This window comes from Halichoeres trimaculatus, unplaced genomic scaffold (genome assembly GCF_033239565.1).
Source record: "Halichoeres trimaculatus isolate MK-OKI-2021-1 unplaced genomic scaffold, fHalTri1.1 fHalTri1_scaffold_4, whole genome shotgun sequence".
Classification (NCBI taxonomy): domain Eukaryota; kingdom Metazoa; phylum Chordata; class Actinopteri; order Labriformes; family Labridae; genus Halichoeres; species Halichoeres trimaculatus.
Genome location: NW_027437182.1, coordinates 37,128,948 through 37,151,590, shown reverse-complemented (window position 1 = coordinate 37,151,590; position 22,643 = coordinate 37,128,948). Strand labels below are relative to the sequence as shown.

The 22,643-nt window shown below is 40.6% G+C and overlaps 1 protein-coding gene across 1 annotated transcript in view; it reads left to right on the top strand.

The window, feature by feature from the left end:
• slc1a7b (solute carrier family 1 member 7b) overlaps window positions 1-22,643 on the top strand; it is a 97,240-nt gene that overhangs the window by 60,395 nt on the left and 14,202 nt on the right. Inside the window, exons 3-7 of the mRNA XM_074668116.1 lie at window positions 6,241-6,456; window positions 12,499-12,541; window positions 12,653-12,884; window positions 13,010-13,109; window positions 20,498-20,731. Coding sequence (XP_074524217.1) covers window positions 6,241-6,456; window positions 12,499-12,541; window positions 12,653-12,884; window positions 13,010-13,109; window positions 20,498-20,731 — 825 coding nt within the window. The remainder of the gene's footprint in view (window positions 1-6,240; window positions 6,457-12,498; window positions 12,542-12,652; window positions 12,885-13,009; window positions 13,110-20,497; window positions 20,732-22,643) is intronic.

Here is a 22,643-nt window from a genome sequence, read left to right as displayed (position 1 = left end):
GACAGGGGGCCTGTACTATGAAGCTGGATTAGCTCTAAGAGAGATAACTTCCAGGATAAGTTTCAGGTTTTCCGCACTAAGAATGTGGATCTCTTTTTATCCAGACACGTTGCCCCGGTAACTGATGCTGAACGCCAAACCTGGTCCGGAGCAGGTTAAGTTCCAGGATAAGAGCTCACAGGGTGTGACAGATCGCCCGCTGACCAATCAGTTCTCTTGGGCGGGCACAGTCACCAATTTGCTCAGCCGGAACGAAGTCGCCCTGTCATTTTGGCCCAACATTTTTTCTTATGGGCTGTGAACAAACAATATCTTACTGATCATCATAACTGAGACATCATCAGGGAAAAGTAGAAATGTGTGCAAATGGAATCTTTCATACTGACCACTTTGAAGGATGTTCTTATATTTATTTTTTATTTGCTCCAACGTCCTTTTTCCCCCACTGCTATTGCATCTGCAACACAAACTGCCTATGATGAGAGTTTTCCTTGGGATTTGTAGGAGAGTGGACTCTTTCTAATTATGAGGTCGGATATGATTCTGATCACACACACACTGACTGACAACATGAATGAATAAGGACCTAACTGCCCGCGTCGTCACATGATGAGATAGGTCTATTCATATCAGCATTTTGGAACAGCAGATCTGGATGGCGGAGATCCTGTGAAGTTCAGCGAGATGTTGCAGAGTTATCCTGGATGACTTAATCCAGCTTCGTAGCATAGGCCCAGGGTGTAAGCTGGGTGCCTATGGCCATGTCAGCTACACAGCACCACAAAACAGTGTACCCCGCTAATAAATCCAACAAAGGAGAAAGATGCAACACAGTAAACAAAGAGCAGCAATGGAAGACATCCAGCAATTTGTCTTCTTTGTGATTTTCATTTGGCTCTTTGCTACAAAGAACAATCAAACTTTATTTCAAAGAAGGCTGTGTGCCGCCAAGAGACATACAGCAGCTGCTGTCACACAGGAAGTGACTATTCTTTTGACCAATCAATAGTGTTGTAGCTCCACCTTCTGAGATTGGTTTAGTCTGGCACCCCAACAGAAAGAGTCCAAAAAAGTGGGACAGTTTGTCTTGTTTATTTGGGGTCCCAGGGTTAGTCAAAAGACAACCACAAAATGTGTGCCAAACCATGACGAACCAAACTGAACCACTTGGTGGGAACGGAGCTTTAGACAGACTGTGATGGGGTTAGAGAGCGCAATGATGATGATGATGATGGTTGTGGTGGTGAGACTGTTAATGCTCCTAGCAGTTGAAGTCTGGCAGGTTCACAGCAGCAACAGATCAAACAAAGGAATGTAGCAGACAAGAGAGCTCAGAGACTTCCAGAAAGATTCATGGTTAATGAATTTATGGGGCTTTAACATTAGAAGTTAGACTGACAGACAGAGAGAGAGAAACAGACACCCTTTGTGTCAGTCTTATTCTTTTTCTTCCTTGGCTTGGCACTGAAATAAAGAAAAGTCTAAAATCTCCTGATATGCTCTTCTTGAATCAAGCCACAGTTCTTAGGAACTGCCCTTGATTTAATGATAAACTACCTGGTTGGTGTAAAATCAGTCCTTTAGTAAAGTTAGGCTGTCAAAGAGTGAGTCTTTGTCTTATTTTATGAGGCTTAAAAAAGTTTTGTGCTGAAACACCACACTCTGTTCAAGATCGTTAAACTTTCTCTGATTTTACCTGATTGACTCACAGATAGCAGCTGTTCGTCTATGTGTATTCTTAAAACGTAATCTCTATTTCTCTGGCTAAAACATGTTTTCTTTATCATTTCTCAGTCACACTGTTACCACTCGCCAGGTTTACTGCTGTAATAACTGGAGGGCATGTGCAGTTTGAATTTTTGGATAGGGTTTTCCAGGGGTTCCCTTAAATTATGACATAATCTGCACCTGCATCTCTTTCAAGGTGTAATTAGTTAACTGGCCGATTATTTGCAGTCATGCATGCGGCTAACGCTGAAGCCAAATGGGCTGTTCCACAACAGAACATTAGGACTAATGGTCTCGTTTGTTTAATGACTTGTTGGACCCGGTTCTTTGATATTGGTACCCCTTAAAAGAAAACTGGAGAATCTTCAGGTCTTAGCTTAATCATTTATTGATCATCACATGCAAAAGATCAGCGCAGGATTCTCTCTGGCAGAAGCTCACTCTGGAGTCCCCGGACAGAAAGAGGGGTCAACAAAGATCAGGCTTCACACTTGTACTTTTGGGATACACACTCAATATCTAATACACACAGTGTTTGTCTTTTACACAACCGTCTACTATTGGCCAAAATAATGAACATGTGAGTGCCAACCTTCTCACATGTTCCCTCCCAGGTGTGTGGTAATATATGTGTTTGTTCGTGTATATGTGTCAGATGCGTACCTAAATTATCAGATGAGAAGGGAAAGGAGGATAGAGGGAAGGGGGGGGGGGGGGGGGGTCTGAGCTCATGGGTGATAAGGTCACCCACAGCTGTGAGGAGTGTTGCACTTCTGATCAGTGTGCTGGCCTTGACAACCCAGAGAAAGGCTTACACACATGGCTTTATAAGAAACTACTGTTCAACTCTTGTGAAGCTAATAAAGTATAAGATACATTATGCAAACTTTAAATCCATCATGATTACACAAAAACATTCAATATATAATGCAATATACCAAAAAATCTAGAAATCTAACAGACTGAATGTGCATACAAGCCCAGGGAGTTAAATTTTGCCATTTCAAATTTGCAGTAAACCGTAACTGAGGAGAGAACAACATTTACAGACTACCTTATGTTTCAGAAGCATTTCAAAGACAGGGTTTGTCCGTTCACATTTCTTATGTGAATTGTTGAAGAGAAAAAATAAAAGTTCTCAGTATCACTTCAATCTGTTTTTTGGGTGATTGTCATAGTGGTACCGATGGAAGAACAATGTACACCAGCTTAGAGTTAATTTGACACTATTGTGGTGTTATTTTACATTGTGAGAGTTGACTGGGTGACACTGTTATAGTGGTAAAGTCTTAACACTTTGAAAAGTGTTCATTCAACACTTTTTCAGAGATTTCCATGTAAACACCAGAACAGTGTTAAATTCAACACTAAGGGAGTTAAATATATCCTCTCAGATTTGCAGTGTACATAAAAACACAATTAAGTTACATCAACTTATAGCCATGGTTGTCCTGAATCTACAGAGGTGCTGCACTTCACTTTACAGAGAAGAATGAGACCACAGTGAGTAAAAATATGGACAGAAGCAAAAAACACTCAGTAAGTGCCTGGGATTCTGAGGGTTATCACTAATCTGGGGTGAAAGAGCAGCTTTATAAGCATTTTTACCAGATATTTGAAAAAACAAAAAACACAAAACAAACTGATCCTAACAGGAGAACTCTTCCAGACTCCTCCCAATTACTGTATCTGTGATTTTGGGGACAAAGAGGACTCCATGTGTTGTCAAGCTAGTATTTCTGCATCCAATGCAAACGCACTATGGAACCATCTGGATGAATGGTCAAATTAAATAGCCCTTTGCTACGTCACATGACGCCATGTTGGAAGAAAGACAGACAAAGACAAGCTTTAAACAGTTGAAAACAGCCACTTCTTCCTCTAAATGTGGGGAATCTCTGCGGTCATGTGAGTGTGTGGTATCATTTCCAGTTTTCCTTTACTCTGTGTACAGCACGGTCTGGTCGTTAGCTCTCAACTATCTTTGTAGTTTTCTCTGTAACGGACTTTCCCTCTTTTCAAACTCACCATCCCTGTAGTAGTTTTCACCAAGCAATCTGCCTTTTTCCACAAGGGTGTACACTTTTTTCGATGTTCTGACTACTGGTTTTTCTGTTAGCCTTTTAGCTCCCCAGCACTAGTGATGTCTTCTCACTCTAGCTCCAGCTCTCACTCTGACTCTCCTTCTGCGGCTCGTTTCTGCCCAATGTGTCAGATGTTTAGTTATTCCTCATCCTCCTTTATGGATAACGATAAATGAATTCAATGCAATATTTGTAGCTCTGGAGGCGAGAGTAACTGAATTGGAGACGCGGCTCCGCACCGTAGCAAGGCCATTTTTAGCTAATGCTAGCCAGCCCCCTGTAGCCGGTGCGGGCTGTCTTAGCTTAGCCTCCCTCCCGGCAGATCCCAAGCAGCCGGGATGGAGTGGCTGGGTGACCGTGAGAGGAAACATAGCCGCAAGCTTAAAAATCTAGGATAGAGTTTAAAATTCTTCTTCTTACTTACAAAGCGCTTAATGGCATCTGGCCATCCTATCTTAAAGACTTAATTGTTCCGTCTTATCCATCTAGGTCTTTGCCTTCTCAACATGCAGGTCTGCTCGTTGTACCTAGGGTCTCTAAAAGTAGTATGGGAGGTCGAGCCTTTAGTTATCAGGCTCCTCTTCTTTGGAATAACTTACTGGTTGAGGTCCGAGGAGCAGACACGGTCTCAACCTTTAAGAGTAGGCTTAAAACTTTCCTTTTTGATAAAGCTTACAGTTAGAGCTGGATCAGATCTGAACCAGCTCTTAGTCATGCTGCTATAGGTTTAGACTGCTGGGGGGAACTGACACACAGGACTCCTGTTTCCCTCTCTATCTGTCAGTCTAACTTCTAGTCTTACTGTCCTGTTATAATTACTGACCATAGACCTCTCTGGGAGGATCTGAGTTTGTCTTGTAGGTTCCTCGGGATCGGTGATGTGGATGGTCAGCTACTACGCCTTTGGATTATTACCAGGAACGGCCTGCTGGTTTTACCTTAACTGTCGCCACAGCGCCAAACTTCAGACTGCGTCTGTGTCTGTGTCTCTCTCTTTCTGTGTGTGTGTGTTTGTGTGTGTGTGTGTGTGTATATATCCCTCTCTCTCTGCCACCCCCACCCCCCACCCCCACTCTCTCTATACTTCTCTCTCCCACTCTCTCTCCTCTATCTGTCGCTCTCTAACCCCAACACAGTCTCCTCAGATGTCTGTCTAACATGAGTCTGGTTCTGTCTGAGGTTTCTGCCTGTTAAAGGGAAGTTGTTCCTTTCCATTGCAACTTGCTAAATGCTGCAAAGTCCTGTACTCATGGTGGATTAAGATGAGATAAGACTCCTTATCTTGTCTTGATGTTGGGTTTCTGCTAATAAAATTAACATTTACGGGTCTAGACCTGTTAATGTTTTTGTAAAGTGTCTTGAGACAACGTGTGTTATGATTTGGCGCTATATAAATAAAGATTGATTGATTGATTGAAATGTGTGTCTTTTTGTTGAATAACATATAAAATCAAAAATTGTCTTATCCCACAGTTATCAGACAATGTTAAGTGTTAATTTGCAGAAAATAAATAATAAATAACCTGCAGTATGCTCTTTAACAGTTATCCTGCATCTGAAGCCTGTTTAACCAAACCCTCATTGATGGATTAAACTAGAGTACATGGACTTTACTTGTGTGCTGTTTGAAATGACTCAGAGCTTTTTTAATGTTTTAACAAAACATGGCACACTGACCCGGTCACACACTCATTATTTCCCTGTTGGCAGGGGCTGTTTTGTGATGGGCCCGTCAGTTTGAACAAGGGCACAGTGGAGCTTCTGAAGCGGCTGATGGGTTGTTTATCGGGTTGTTAATTACCAGCTATTTATCCTTACAGAGCTGGTTGAGGCATGAGCGGAGTCTGCTGTCCTTTTAGTTTAACTCTATATTGCTGATGTTCAGAATAACTTGTTGCTTGATTCCAGGGATTATTCAATCTTTATATGAACAAAATCTAATCAACAAATCAAAGTTTTAGGTTTACTTTGAAGAAGAAAACAGCTGAAGCTCCATCACCCCCTGGAGCTTTATATTCCATCATCTGATGATCTTCAGAGGACAAAGTTTGTCAAAGTTTAAAGGTGAATTCAAACACTGGGATTACTCTGTCTTTGAGCTGTGAAAGTTGTGTAAACTCAATCTGCCAACAAAGCTCATGTAAAATTAAAGACAATCTCAGAACAGCCAGAAATCAATCTGAGGGTGAAATTGTTTTTGTAATAAAAATGTGGAGCAGATTGAAGGATTTCCTGCTCCTGTGTGAGGTAATAATAGGTTTAGCCTTCTAAAACGCTCTCTAAATGCATCATCCTCTCTTTGAAATCCATTATCACCGAGCTGCGGAGGAGCTGACTCATTGACTCCTTTCTCATTGCATGAAAACAAGAAAACCCTCCCTGAAGTTTGAAGCCAGTTTCTAACTAACTGGGATCCTTTCTTTTCCAGTTTGATGTCAGGACTGGCAGCCCTGGATGCCAAGTGTTCCAGCCGGCTAGGTCTGATCACAGTGTCCTATTACCTGTGGACCACCTTTGTGGCTGTGGTAGTGGGGATCATCATGGTGTCCATCATCCATCCGGGAGGGGCTGCTCAGAAAGAGGACTCTGAGGAAAGCGGCAAGGCCATCATGAGTTCTGCTGATGCTCTGCTGGACCTCATCCGGTAAGGCTGTCATCACCTCCAGCTTCATCATGACTTGACAGACTGCTTCTGTACACCTGTATTCTCAACCCACACTACATCCCAGCTGACAGATTACTATTGTTGATGCCCATGAGACACAACCTCAAAGCCTGATTTATACTACAGACTGTATAATAAATGGACGTAGTCTCCCTGACTTCACCCATCTGTTTCTGAAACAGGTTTTTGAAACAAGTTGGCTGGGGCGGCCATAGTGGAAGTGGAGCTGGCTTTGAGCTTCTACACTAACAGCTATAGGGCGCCTGTCAGTCACATGAGCTGAGGTGGGCCTCTGATTGGGCAATCTTAATATCTTCTTAACTTGAAGTTAGTAAAACTTCACCCCCAGTGATACAGTGTGTGCTGACAGTGAAATTAGTGATTCAGACAAGAGACATTCTTTGAACCAGGCTGTAAATGTGTTTATTTCTACTGTGAAAACAGTGTTTTTTGGCTGGCTACTCCAGGAACCAGCCCCAAGCAGACACCAGAGAAACAGCAGATTTTAAAACTTCAGCATAGTCTCATATTCTTAGACCGGAGGTTGGCGCCATGTATGAGACCCTTCAGTATGGGCTTAAAGTGATACCCTGGGATGGAACAAGTTGGGTCCTATCACAAGGTTTAGGGCAGAAATTACCCCTACAGCAGTGTTTTTGTGCAGCAGAAGCCCAGAGCGCTCGCACCAAACACCCCCTCCCTGCTCCTCTGCTGGTTTCCTCTGCACTCAGACAGGGCCATATTTTACTTGATCAAAAACACAAACAAACGGACTCCCACTGAAAAAATCTGATATCAGTCTGCATTCACGCTTTATTTAGAGAATTTTCACCACGTAACTTTCACACAAAAACACAGCTAAATAAGGCTCTAGTTCTCATCGTGTCGTCAAACGGCGCTACCTCCGCTGCAGAGCCACAGCTGGCTACAAGGCGCTCGCCACTAGGTGTATTAGTCTGCGCACGCGGCGTGCCAGATATAAACAAACACAGGTAGTCTGCCAGGACGAAGAGACACGATGAGAACTAGAGCCTTATTTAGCGGTGTTTTTGTGTGAAAGTAACGCGCTGAAAATTCTCTAAATGAAGCGTGAATGCAGACTGATATCAGATTTTTTCAGTGGGAGTCCGTTTATTTGTGTCTGTGGTCAAGTAAAATATGGCCCCGTCTGAGTGCAGAGGAAACCGGCAGAGGAGCAGGGAGGGGGTGTTTGGTGCGAGCGCTCTGGGCTTCTGCTGCACAAAAACACTGCTGTAGGGGTCATTTCTTCCCTAAACCTTGTGATAGGACCCAACTTGTTCCATCCAGGAGTATCACTTTAAGGGTGTGTATATCACTCACCGATGGCACCAAAATACTTCGACATTGGGGTTCTTTGCCAGCATGCTGAGTTTTTTTTACAAAAAGAACAGATTTTGAGTTCAAACAGCTGTATGTTGTACTGCAGGGTTCTGAGAGCACATCCCAATCAATATGTGATATGGACTTTTCAGAGGGACTTAATGTTAGAAATGGATTTTAAGAGGACAGAGATTTATTTGTTAATGTTGTAATAAAAAAAAATTAGTATGTTACACAACTACAACCCAAGGTTTTGATGCTGTGTAACATGTTTCAATGAACTAGATTTTTGTCATTAAAACTCTTTATTTGTTTGTAGACTCAGCAAAGAGAACATAAGAAGTGTTGAAACTGAAAATAATGTACGACTCCAAAAACACATCAGAGGATACAAGACTCGATTGAAGTGATGGAATGATGAAATGGAGCAGAAAAGAAAAAATGGAGCATAAGAATAGTTCAAAATGCAGGATCAGAAATATTTTGACCTAAGATGTTGTTTACAGGTTAAAATAGTCTGAATATATATATAAAAAAACAATCCTGATTAAATCCAGATCCTGATTCTGGCATAAAAACATCCGGACATATTTCCCCATATTGCACTCTAATGGAGAACATGTTTCTTGGTCAGAAACAGAGTTTGCTGATGTTTAGCACTCTCTTACAGCAGGTAACACTGCAGAAAACTGACTCTGAGGGGTTGATAGATATTTCAGAATGTAAAAATAATGTAAAAATCACATTTAGCAAACTGCAGATGCCTCCGTCATAGCTCCCTTTTTTTTTTTTTTTTTTCTTTTTTTTTTTTTTTACAGACTCATTTATATTTACTACAAACCCTGAGACAGGATTAAAGTTGTTGATTTTTAAAGCCTTTTAAGCTTTTCATCTTTTGGTGGTCTGAGCTGAGTTTTTAGTGACTCTAGACACAGTGACCAGTTGTGCTCTGCCTCTGTTAGTTTGTGTTTGTCTCATCCAGCCTTGTTTGTTGAGCTGTTGCTAGAGCAGTGAAGTGAAAGTCATTATTCAGCTGAGACAGAACTTTACAGGGAGACTAAATGGAACAACAGGTGTCCTTGAGAATGCAGAAACACCCACGCGTGTTTGACTCAGGGTAAACAAACACTGACGTGTTGTTATTTCACACAGCTGAAAACATGTCAGGAGGCTATCAGCATCCTGCAGACTGGAGAAACTTCTGCTCTCATTTGGAGACATCTGAACATTTTTAATCAATCTCAGTCCAGGTTTCCCTCTGGTACGTGTCTGTTTTGATAATTGGATTTTCTGCTTAGAAATGATATCAAATAACAAAAAACCAGTGGTTATTTCATTTTGGTTTTCAAATTAAGAAATGAAAATTGGTTATAAAGCTGCTTGCGCAGATTTTCTGCGCTAACACTTGGGTTCTTCCTCTTGGGCTGAGGGAATTTCTGCTCACAGATCTCTGGCTGCTCTCACTTTTTTGTGGATTAACCAATAGAAGGCTGACTAGTATTGAACAATCAGATAATCCTTGTTTGTAGACGGGCGTTCGCTTTTGTTCACGGAGCATTGCGTACGGGCGAGCGCACTCTTTCAACCTGGTTTATGACCCCCTGTCCTCCGGGGCTGTGACAGCCAAATTTCTTTAATGTCTGTCCTCTGTTGGAATCAAATATTATTCAATACAAACACAGGCACGCAGGTTTTTCACTGAAATAGCTAAATTGTATTACATAGCCACATGACACAATGCTATTTGCAGTGTGCTGCTGGAAAAAACAGTGTCAGCATCAGCATGAGTCACGACCCTCTGGATCCCAAACTCTCTGAGCTTTTTTTGCTTTGTGAAATATAATTTAACTCACTGTGGTCTCAGTTTTCTCCATAGAGTGAAGTGCAGCACCTCTCTAGACTCAGGACAACGATGGCCAAACACTGATGTAACTCAATTTTGTCTTTATGTAGTGTAACAAAATTAAAAAGCTGTAATTCTTTAGAAAAAGAAAAGAGAAACGAATAATGAATTTTTCTGTTTAAAAATAAATTAAAGAATAAGGTGGGGAAATATATAACACATTTTTAGGTACCCTGAGGCATAAGGAACACAAGAAAAAAGTGGTGTGGTTCTATCTTTAAAAAATCTTCACATTCCTGCACCTAAGATAAGCTGATTTGATTTTTTGGCCGGTTTTTGGTTCTTTCACATTTTTTACTCACTGTGGACTTGTTTTTCACTGCTATACAGGGCTGTCAAGTTTTGAGTGCAGACTAGAGAGACACCCCCACCCCACCCCACCCCCCACCCCCACCCCCCCTTATAGAAATAGGGGGGTCTTTCATAACTTTTCGCCTCAATCCACTGGTATTTTAGGATGTGACAGCCCTGAATATATCACAACAATAAATACTATGAAACTCAGCTAATCTTCATCATCAACAACATTTTGCCTTAAAAAGACAATTAACAGGTTAAAATTTCAGTAGTTTTCTCATTTTTTACTTTGTTGATCCTAAATCACCTCTCATGTGTTCTGGACATCCTCTCACAACTTTCACAGCTTTTAGTTAGTTTATAAAAGGTCATTAAAAACACTGAGACCCTAATCAGGAGCCAGTCGATGAAAATGTGATTTTGTTCAGGTTATAATTTCAACACCTTTGTCTTTTTTAAATTTATGATCAAGGAATCACCTCTAATGTGTCCTTGGACATCCTCCCACAACTTTCACAGAAAAAAAGGCGAACGTTAAAAATGAAACTGTCTTCACCTCGGTATAAACAATACGTGATGCAGGATTCCTCATGTTGAACTTATCATTTCAGTGAGTGACTAAAAACAGCAGCTTGGAGATGAAGTTTTCTGTCTGTCTACTCTCACCAGCCTCGGGCGCTGCCCCTAAAGACGCCGAGCATTTCGGGAGGTATTTAGGTCAGATATTCACACGTACATCGGCTGCACTGTAAAGTGACATTACTGTCAGACAACAACGATAACAGCCTTACTTCAAATGGAAGATATCGAGCCTGTCCACAGAGCGGATCGTGGCAGCATCAGATGTACTAATGTGCAGGACCGCCAGACGTGTGTAATATCTATGACGCGCCTTGCTGATCAGACATTTCATAGTTTTCCTAATGTTTATACTCCAGGAAAAGAGAGATCATAATAATTGTTCATGAGACCAAGTCAAGTCTGAAGTTTCTCTGTGGACATTTTTTCAGTGTGACAAATACAATGTGTAGCGGGAGTGTGTGACAAAAGAAAAGTGACTGTCACGCTCAACGCGTGACACTTGAGAGCCCTGGCAATATGAAGTTCTACACTTCTATGAGGTCAGGAGAAACAGGGCTACAGCCAGTTGTTACTGAAAAATTTGTCTCAGCAACATAACAAAACCAGAATGCAAGAAACGATTCAAAAAAGAAAGGCAGGAATTGAATATTTACTCTAAACCAATGAAAACTGTGAATAACTATGTACATAACACTTTATTCAAGCATCGGATCAAAGAAGAATGAATTATTTTCATTTTTACACACAAACTGTTGCTTATTGGTGCAGAGTAGTCCTGCAGACTGTATAAAACAAGGACAAAGCATCAGGGAAGTCACCCATCTGTTTCAGAAACTGTGAAATGGCACCAATCTGCGGACACAGCTACATTTGAAAAAATTCACGCACGGCACACTGTGTGTCGATACTGAAATCAGTGTTTTAGGCCTAAGCTGTTTTAGAACCAGGCTGTAAATATGCTTTTTATTATGCCGTAAAAGTCTGTTTTCATGGCTGGGTGTTTACGTGACTTCTGGGCTTTCTGCAGCCAGACTCAAGCTCTCGATGAACAGCGACTTTAAGCACTTCAGCCTAGGCTTCATTTTTACTTACCGGATTTTGCCCCTTGAGCAGCCCCAAGCTGAAACATGACACCAGGAAGATGGAGGGCAACTTTCAAAGAATCCGTTAGATTTAAATACAGAACATATATCAATCATCCAGGGCTTGTTTGAAGCAGTAAAGAGTGTGGAATTATTTGTTTTTGACAGAATTGAGCAAGAGCCAACGGTTTATTTTCTGCAGATCTCAAAGGAGACATGTGAATAAACAAGATGTGGATGACAGTCACAAAAATCATCGTTCTTTCCTGCTGGTTTTCAGCATGTTGCTGACTTCGCGTGTGATACATTCAGGGACTGTCAAAAACTTGACAATCTGATGAAAACGCCACTTTTTACAGCTTTTGACGAGGACAAACAGTTTGTAAATGCAAATCATTTGAGAATGGGTGCATTTTTGAATCTGCCCTCGGGTTGGGGATCCTAATTAAGTATCAAAACCTGGAGCCACAGTAGAAAAATCCAAGGTCACTCTTTTCATCTATTTATTTATTTGACTGTGAGTTATTAGGATATATGTCCATTTAAAAAAACCTATAAATCTTGATCTAACACCATGATGAAAGCTGCTCCTGCTCTGTGTGAAGCTGTGAGAGGTTATTTATTGATCCTTTTCATTCACACCACTTCAGAAACTCCTAAATAAACTCATTTTTCTTGACTTTTTTCAACCAGGAAGCCTCTGATCATCTAGATGACCAGTACAGTCATATAAAGTGTTATCTTTATGAAAGAAAACTCTGTAGACCCTCATGAACACTCACTAACCTTTTGATTGAATGTACCTCTGCCTCACAGCAACATGTTCCCCGCCAATCTGGTCCAGGCCACGTTCCAGCAGGTAAGACCTGTTATGTCACACACAACACTTTGAAAACCAAAGGCTCATCTCTGTCTGAGGACATCACTGCAGCTTTGTTGTTTTCTCTTTCTCTCTCTTCCCTGGAAACAGTATCGAACAAGCAGCGAGTACATTTTAAAACCTAAGCCCACGCTAAGTCAGGCCCAATCAGAATCCAGCACGAGGCGAGCGCTCATCTATGGCATCCAGGATGAAAATGGAACTGACATCCAGAACTTCGCCCTTGACCTGACTCCACCTCCGGATGTGCTCATACGCACTCGGGAAGGAACGAGCGATGGGATGAATGTCCTTGGAATTGTTATTTTCTCTGCCACCATGGGTAAAAAGCTGCTCTGTGTCACTCAGAGTTTTAGTGTGAACCTGGTGTCCCTAAGTGCACCTCATGGCTGCTTATTAAAATGCACTCAGCCCTGGTTTAAAAGCTTGTGCTGTGTGTTTTGACAGGTATTATGTTGGGGAGGATGGGGCCGAATGGCAGCGCCTTGGTGAACTTCTGCCAGAGCCTTAACGAAGCCGTGCTCCGGATTGTGGCCATCGTTATCTGGTAATGAGTTCCTTTAAACACTCCTTTACTGAAGGAAACTGAAAATGGGTTTCTCCTCCTCTGCAGATTACAGTTTCTCCTGATTGTTTACTCATATTTTCTGAAAGCATGCTTCATACACACACACACACACACACACACACCACACACACACACACACACACACACACACACACACACACACACACACACACACACACACACACACACAAACAACAGGCAAAACTCCTCAACTCTCCTGCAAAATGAAACTTAACATTTAAATTCTCCAAATGGCATTTTGTTTTCAAATGACACGCACAAACCACCATATGAACAGACATTTATAAGAACCAGTTGAACACTGATGTGCTCAATGTAAAACACTTCTCCATTCATCACAATTACTTAGGCCTTTTTATGTTCAGTGTTACACTCCCTACAGACAGTACATAAGGGAGACCAGGGACAGTTGTGACACTTGCAATCGACCTCTGGCTTAACCAGCCCCCTGCTGGTTGTTCGTCGTGGGACGAACAATAAACAGTCAGTGACAGGCGCTATGGCACGTGTCACAGTAGGAGACATTTCATAGGATGTTACTGATGAGTGTAGGAGACAGAAAGATCACAGCTCATGAAGAAGCCTCCAAAAAGCTCTAAATCCCACATTGGAAGGATATATGAATCATTTTATTGTTGAGAAGGTAGATTAAAAGCTTCAGTTACAGACTAAATTTACAGCTCCCAGTGCAAACCTGATGAACAGCATCTGGTTAGCATCAGCATCTCAGACAACAAGATCGAGGATCAGGACAAAAATATATCCTCCTTTTACCATCTTTATCAAGGATGAGTCTACAGTATTTACACTGAATCATTGAGCACAACATTTGACAACCTTTGTTATCTCAGCTATTCAGGGCTTCACATTAACACCCGCCAACCCACCAAATGGGGGTGAAATTCAGCTGTGGCGGGTAACACTGCCACTCCTACTAGCCACTTTAGCGGGTTGAATTATTTAATTGTAGTTTTCTGAAACAGCATCTGAAATACAAAACCCATTGCAGTATGAGACTACGGCACTACAACTCCCACGCAGCACACAGTGCTACCTCATTGGTCCATTCGCAAAGTCTTTTGCTGACCTAACTGCTGACAGGCGCCCAGACGCACTCGTCTCCAGCCTCTGTCTTGGACACTGTGACAGCTCCTGTTGCTTAGCGCCTGATAACACGATTTAAAACTTCACTCACGTCTTTTTGGCTCTCTATTGTAAACAGATTCCAGGGTTTAAGTCACAAACTAACGTCAAATCTCCCATAACTTTTTAAAAGTGAAGACATTTATCAGATGGAGCTCATTTAATCTCACCCTGCACTGATCTCACCAGGAACACTCACCTAGAGCAGGGGAGGGGAGGGGGTGGTCGTTGAGAAGCACACATAGAGAAGAAAAACTGGTCACGGATATGAGGAGCTGAAGGAACAATATTTAAACCTCCTAATGTACAAAAATTTATCACAGTTATATGTAAAAAGTTCACTCTGGAAATACTGTAAACAAACCAAATCATTCTAAATAAATGAAATTTATGACCCATTGTGACTTATATATGTTGCTTTCATCTTCAACTCATTTTTTGACTGATACGACCTTAAAAAAATGTATTACTATATTCCAGAGTGACTTATAGTCCAGAAAGTATGGTTCTTAGTTTATTACTGAAAAATAACTGTTGTAAATAAATATTTAAGCAGACATTGTTTCTAGCTGGATTTTTCAGTTTAGTTTTTATCTTTTCAATTAATCTCCAACCTTCCCAACTTTCATTAAATGGAATATTAAACTCCACCTTTTATTACTTTGTTTTAATAGTCTGCATATTTTCATATTAAAGGAGCACAACCGTTTCAGGGCTGAATACCTGATTTCTGTGGTCTTGATTTAAGTATGCACAGGGGTCATTTACATTTAAAAAGGTTGTAAATCTATTTCAAGTAAACTTTACCATGTCATCATCTGCTTTAATCATATTTAACATAATAATCCAACAACAAAATTGTGGCTAGTGAAAATGCTGAGTGGCTAATAACTCAGGGAAACTACTAGCCACAGTGGCTGGTGAGCAAAAAGGTTGATGTCAAGCCCTGCAGCTATTACAGATAAGCTAATAAAGCTAAGCTAACGTCAGTTTAACTAGAACCCTTTGGACAACAGCTAACAATGATGTACGACCACTAAAGAACAAAAAGTAGAACTAAACAGGCCAATGAACTCCCAACAAACAAAGAGACATGATGAACAACATAGCTAGGAGCTAATGTTAGGCTAACTTCTGCTAATGTTACAGAAATTCCCAAAGCGTCCGTCACACCACAATGGTGGTTCTAGTGTTAAAGATAACTTAATATTTCTTTACAGCAAAGTCACAATCTGCTGCCTCAGATACAATGTCAGCTTACCTTAGAGCAGATGGAGACATCCTTCTTCATTTTATTCACGCTGAGTTGATGTTGTGATCTGCTGCACAACTTTATCCAAAGAAGACACTTTTCTCTGTTCTGATGTGTGTTAGTAAAGGGTTACTTTGTGTTGGACTTACATGAACCCCATGAACACCATTTGACCATTTATTACCTTAAGATCTCAGATAAATCCTCATAAAACCAAACTAAACCAACCTTCTGACATGCATTTCAAAGGACATACAGGCAGAGACTGTCTGAGTGTATTGGAAGATTATATGCACTGTGATTGGCTCATTGTGTTTGCGGGTGGGACTTAGCCATATGTCAATTAGTCCAATCAGGAACAATGATAGGAATCACCTGATTCACTCTGAACATAAAGATAAGTTGTGCCCTTTAGCAGAAAGAGCTAATTTTGTGAGGGAAAACATAATTTTGAGGTGATAACATTTTTTGGGTTTTTTTTCTCAAATTTGATTGTGATCACACAGTCTGCTTTGTAGTTAAACTCATCAAATGTACATCATGCTAATCATGTGTCTGTTTAGTTTTTTCCCTTTCAGATTGTTTGTGATAAGATTTTAGGTGTTAGCTGTAAGCCAAGCTAGCTTATCGCTAATGCACTCAGGGACTTGTAACAAACTTGTTTGGGTAAGTTGCATAAGTTAAATATGGGTTAAGTGCCTGACATTTCATCTGAAGGCCCACAAAGCTGCACTCCAGGAGTGCCACAACCCCCACAATCCACAAAAACAGTGCTGTATCATTTTGTTTTTGATGTGTTATTTGTGTCACATTTGATAAATTGGGCTGTTTAGTTTAGTTCCCTTATGGTAAGGTTTGTAGTATGCAAAGAAGAAAATATGTATTTTATAAAATGAGTTACAATTTAGCTGTTATTCTTACCACAACTTCTTGAAATTATCAATGATTTTCCTGAAAAGAGTGTGGCTGGTTTCAGGACAGTGCTCATTTTGAAAAGAGACAAAGCACAACTTCAGTTGCCTGTCGCAGAATGATAATTGTCAAGGGGGGAAATACTTAATTTATAGTATTTTTTTCAACTGGTTTTCAAGGAAACTATCATGTTGATGAGATAGAGGCCTTTGTAACTAATGTGCCAGATATGATACGTTTGGCGTCATGGGGTCAAGTCCTGTACTCCGCAGAACCACAGCAAATTTGTTTTTAAAGTTTCGGAAAAAAAGAAAAAAATAATAACTTTCAGTAGCTTAGGTGATGGTCACGGTCCTTATTTCATCATGTTACATTTCACCCTGAGCTGTGTAACAACTGCCCCAGACTATGAGGTCATTGTTCACTCCTTGTGTCTTGTCTAAAATGAAGCCATGCATTTTCTGTTTGTGTTGCACAGAGTTTCTAGGTCATTTACTGGCAGACTCCTTGAAGCTTGTTTGTACAGCAGTTTGAAGATACAGACTAAAAGAGCTCAAAGTTGGAGACAGAAACATAAAAAAAATGTTACAACTTTCCCTGGTCAGTGAAAATCCCAAACAGCTCAAAAGTTACACATACAGACAACAGAAGAATTTACTGTAAACAGTTACAGTGAAAAACAAAACAAACAAAAACCTGTGCTGCATCCTCTCATGGTTTCAGTTTCCTGTTCAGGAGACAAAAGACACTCCTGACCACCTTGTTCTGTTTTATTTTTCAGTTCTGAAATAAAATCAGTAAAAAAAAATGTAAATACTGTGTATAAGCACAAAGTGGGGATTAATTTCCCAAATAAACAGACTTAATTTTACAGCTTACAGAACAGTCCACAGGTAATACTGTACTACCAGACTTAATGAGTACTTATTGATCTGCAGTCCTGCAGTTTTCTAGTAAGAGTGGATTTCTTACCTGTTCTCTTTGAGAAAGTCTAGATGATGGATGCTACCTACCTGCTACCTGCTCAAATCTGGCTCCAATCTTTACCCAGCCTGCCTCTTGGTTAGACCATGGTGGACCACATGGTCAACCAAAGTGACTGGATCTCATCAGATATTATGGTCCTTGTCTTTCCTGATCCTCCCCATCCTCCTCTAGTCTCACTCCTCTGGCTCCTTGTACCTGGCAATTAGTAGAAGTAATTAATAGAATCAACAGTTTCAGTGTCCATCAGACCCTCTTTAGAGCTGTTTTATATGCGTTTTTAATGAAGCTAATTTACTGTGACATGTCTGTCAGTAGGCTTGTTAAACAGCAGAGTGATTACTCTTCAACCTTTCATCCCATTGATGTGCGGCATAACAAGAGTCCCCTCACTAATGCACATATATTATCATCATGTTTCTGAACGTTAGCGTGTAAAATGAGTGGATGTGTATCTCCTGAGCAGTAAAGGCCAGAATAAGCTCCATCACTCTGGATATGAATCACATTAACTTATGTGAACAGCAGCACTAGAAAGGAGTAATAACAGTCAAAATGAAATTGCGGTGAACCCTGCTCTCTAAGGGTGCTGCAGACATTAAGACTGATTGGTTTGCATAACAGGTCAGGTTGACATATGAGAAACTCCACACAATTTATTCATCCGCACAGTGTGAGGTGTTTTTTTTAAATCTGGTTATGAAACAGGCTGAATTCATGTCACAATGTGACCCATAAAAACACACGAGTCCCTCAGGAACATGAGGGACTCTGTCACTGGCATGTCAAACACTGAGATCAACAGATCTCTGCAGAGACAGGGTTCAGTCTTTGCTTTATCCACAGAGACAAACCAACACAAACCTTCAAGATGAACACAACTTGTTCCCCCACCTGTGTCTCCTTAATTAAAGTGAAGCACACTAATTCATTCATAATTGACTCTATCTACAGCACTCACAGAGTTTTACAGTTTTTTCAAAAATGAAGCACTATATATATTTAGTATAAAACACCTATCATGGCACTGGATCAGATCACAGTCAACTGAATAAAAAACAATAAAAAATGCAAAGAGGTAGATAAGAAACCACAGTCATGTATAAAACAGTCAGAGATGTCTGTTTTTGCGTGAAGGTTTTAACATAAAGCTACGCCTCAAATGCACCAGATGTGTCTGCTCATTTAAGCCAATGTGGCAAATACACTGGATCCTATATCTGCTGGAGCTGTGACGCATCAGTTCAGCGTAGCAGGTCAAGCAGATCAAGCAGGACGGGTCATGCACAGAAGCTGCCTACACTGAAAAAAGAAAACAGTCAGACCAACTTACATTATTGCTTCAATTGGTAACACCTAAATAAATTAAGGTATTTGAAATGAAGTTAATAAATTCAATCAACACAATTGATTAAGTCAAATGAACTTAAAAATTTGATTGTTCTCAAATCAACATTTTGCAGGTTTTCAGTTGTTTCAACTCAATCATTTGCAAAACCTCAAAGTAAAATCTGACAAGGTGTTTTTATACTTTATTGCACAGTAGAAATGTGACAAGATGAGCTTACTTAAAAAATCTAGGAAAACAATTGCACTAAAAAGGTTAGTGTGACTAATAGTCTTAGGTTAAGTTTATTTTATGTCTACTTGTAAAGTTTATCTTACAGCCCATTAAATTGACTCATTCAAACCGTGAGTGAGGAGGGAATGAAGTAGATATTAGACCCCGCTGTACATTAAGATGTTGACCTCTTGAGAGCACAGGCTTTCTGTGCTCCACGTGGCATGGACCTGCCGTCTGTGCCCCGTGGCATGGACTGTGTTCTTTTAAGCGTGTTTAAAGTTTTATAAAATGAGATAAATGAGATGTGTTGATGGGTAAAAATTATGATCAGAAATGACTAACTGGGTTTTGTTTCCAGTTATATTCAAATTACCATTACTGAGAAAGAATTTAATTGGAGCCCTTACAGCTGTGGAGCACAGGAGGCCAGGACAAGCAGCCTATGCCATGGAGCACAGACAGCCAGCCAGCACAGTGGATCACAGACAGCCAGCTGGGCCATGCCATGGAGCACAGACACACTGACCGCGAGTGGTACCTTAAAGTGCATCAGGGTCTCATATCCACAGTGTTCCCTCCTCATCCATGGTTTGTCCTTTTGGGTTTTGTAGATTATTGAGGTGAAACAACTAAAAACTTTAAGTTGGATTGATGCAAAAATGTTCATTTGAGAAGAATTAAAAAATTTAGTTTATTTGACCTTTTACGTTGTGTTAAATGAACTTGTTAATTTTATTTCAAATTACTTAATTCATTCATGTGTGACCAATTAAAGCAATTAATTTAAGTTGGTCCAACTAATTCTTTTTATTAGTTGTAGCAACGCAGAATTTCAAGTCGATATGATCCACAAAAATACATTGGAAACCTTAACTTAAAATATTGAGTTGGATTAATTAAAAAAAAAAAAAAGTAAATCACTTCAACTGATCAAAGATTCCTTTTTTTACAGTGTATACACTCCCGGAAACTTTCAAAATGAAACAAACCCTGTCAAAACCAGAGCATATTTTTTATTCTACTTCAACTATAAACAGGTATAATGAGGAGTAAGTATCTCGGAAAAACAGGGTTTTTTATTTATTTTTGATTGTCCTGTTTTTATGAGATACTATCTCATAAAAACAGAAAACAATTATTTTTGATTTTACTGTTTTTATAAGATAATATCTCATAAAAACCAGGTATAACAAGACAACTTTTACTCAAAATAACACAAAACTACTTGATAAGATTTCAGTTTTTTGCAGTGTTCCAGCTTATGATTTATTATATACCTCCCTGCATTGCTTTAAATTCAGTTTATTGTAAGAAAAATCTATAACCCTTTAAATGTAGAGGTTATAATTGATACATTCTTCATTATATGGATTTTTTGCTGCCACAAGTCACTACAAAAAAGAGAACACAACAGATCAGAAAACACACTACCCATAAAAACAACTATACAATAAAAACAGATAACTGGACTCTGGACTTCCTGTCCTTCAGGTATTTCCCTTTTGGCATCGTGTTCCTGGTGGCCGGTAAAATCCTGGAGATGAGCGATCCATCAGCCATGGGGAAGAAGCTGGGCTTTTATGCTGTTACTGTGGTGTTTGGGCTGGTTCTACACGGCCTGTTCATCCTGCCTGCCATGTACTTCTTCATCACCAAAAAGAGCCCCATTGTTTACATACGAGGGATCCTGCAAGCTCTGCTCATCGCCCTGGCAACCTCTTCCAGGTAGAGTGAATGAAAGAGGTCAAGAGCCTCAATGACCTGCAAGCTAAGTGGTTTTTCATGTTCATTGTTCTCATACTGTGCATCAGAACTACGCCCACTCAGCCCTTTCAGCTCGTTTAATGACCTCTTCCTCTCATTATCTGAAGCCTGTGTATGAACAGTCTGAAAAGGACATAAGCAGGTCAGGAAAGCATCTGGTGTGTGCCAGAGGAGAAAGAAGCCCTCCATGCATCTAATTAGATTGACTGCCACTTATCCACTTGTGTGTGTTGGTGTGTTTTCAGTATTGTATGTGTGACAGTTTGAGATGCAGCTCATCTGGAATGATAATGTTGTTGCAAATGTTTTGCACATTGAAGAGTTTTTACATGAGCAGAAATCATGTATTCAAATCCATTTTAACCCATGCAGAAATAAATCAAACCCAGTGACAGCTTGAAGGTCGGAAAACAATAGTTTAACATTTTGAAGGCATCAGAACCCTCCTCAGCTTCTCAAAGCTGGTCTCAGTCAGAGGACGGGTTAAAACCACAGAGGAATCTGAAACCTATCCACACTCCGATCTTCAAACATGAAGAAGATCCCTGTGCCCAGCTCACTGCTGCATGTTTACTGTTCACTTCTGCCAAACCAGAGTGGGCTGCCACAACAAAACCCAGCCACATGTGTTTGGAGCCAAAACCAGTCAGGAATATGCTTAACTGCTGAGCCATGGAAATATTTTCTCTTTTGTTTTTAACATTTTATTGTTTGAGTTCATCATCGAAACATTTCCCCTTTGTTGGAAAAATCTTTACACATTTGGAAACTTCTCTCTGACACTCTCCACAAATACAGATGCCCCCATCAAAGTCCCACTCTGCTGCCAAAACTTTGCCTGGGTGTAGGGTATCTATCAATACCAACCCACTAAACATTAGACATCTAGTGGACGTGCAGTTCAAGCCCGTAACACATCTGTGGGTCCAAGCCCAATTCTGGATGTCTACACAACATTCAGATACCGTCCACTATCTGGACTTCCAACCATGACCCCACTTGGACGTCAGTATGCAGTTCAACATTTGAACATTGGCGTTTTGGATGTCGAGACGACATCTGAGCAGGAGAGAGTGAGTGAGCCCACTGAGTAAAGAGAAATTCATAAAACAAACCTTTCAGCATAATTTTTGAACGTCTTACTTTGAACGTCTTACTGTGAACATTAGTTTTGAATCAAAGTAGTTTATTTTTTTTCCATTTCCTGTTTCCATTCTAAAATGCTGATATGTTTTCCTGTAGAGGATAATTTTCCTGTAGCTTCATTTGGCTCAACAGCAGCTTTGAAGTGGAAATGTACAACACCTTTGTCTGTATTTAGAGCAGCGGCGATTGCTCTAAGTTTGCAAGGGAAGCTCAGCTTCACCTAAAATGCCCCCAAAAAACTAGTGATATGTTCTGCTGTGTGTACATTTAATTGACAAAATATGCGCTAGAATTCCTCCATCTTTTGTTCAGAATCAGCTACCTATAACAGGTAACTGGCTCCACCTCCTTCTCATTCATCCCCGCAGCGTCTCAGCATTTTGACACAGTTGGATGCTGGGCGTCTTCTGACTTCAGAGGGGAAGCGTAGAGTGGGTTGTTCCACTGTGGAAACTGGACAGTCACTGGATAAACACTGGGCTTTGTCCCACCCATCGGATGGAATGATCTGTCTGAGGCCGAATCCCCATTTTGATTGAAAGCGAAATGAGCCAGTCAGCGATCTTGAAGTCCACAGGAGCATCTTCTGAGTTTTACAGTCAGTTGTTTTGGACTGACCCGGAGGCTTTATCAATCCCCAGCAAGTTTACCTTTCTTAAAAACAACGGGTCAAATGTTCGTCAGAGTGACGGCCTGGGAGAAGAAACTGTTCCTGTGTCTGGACGTC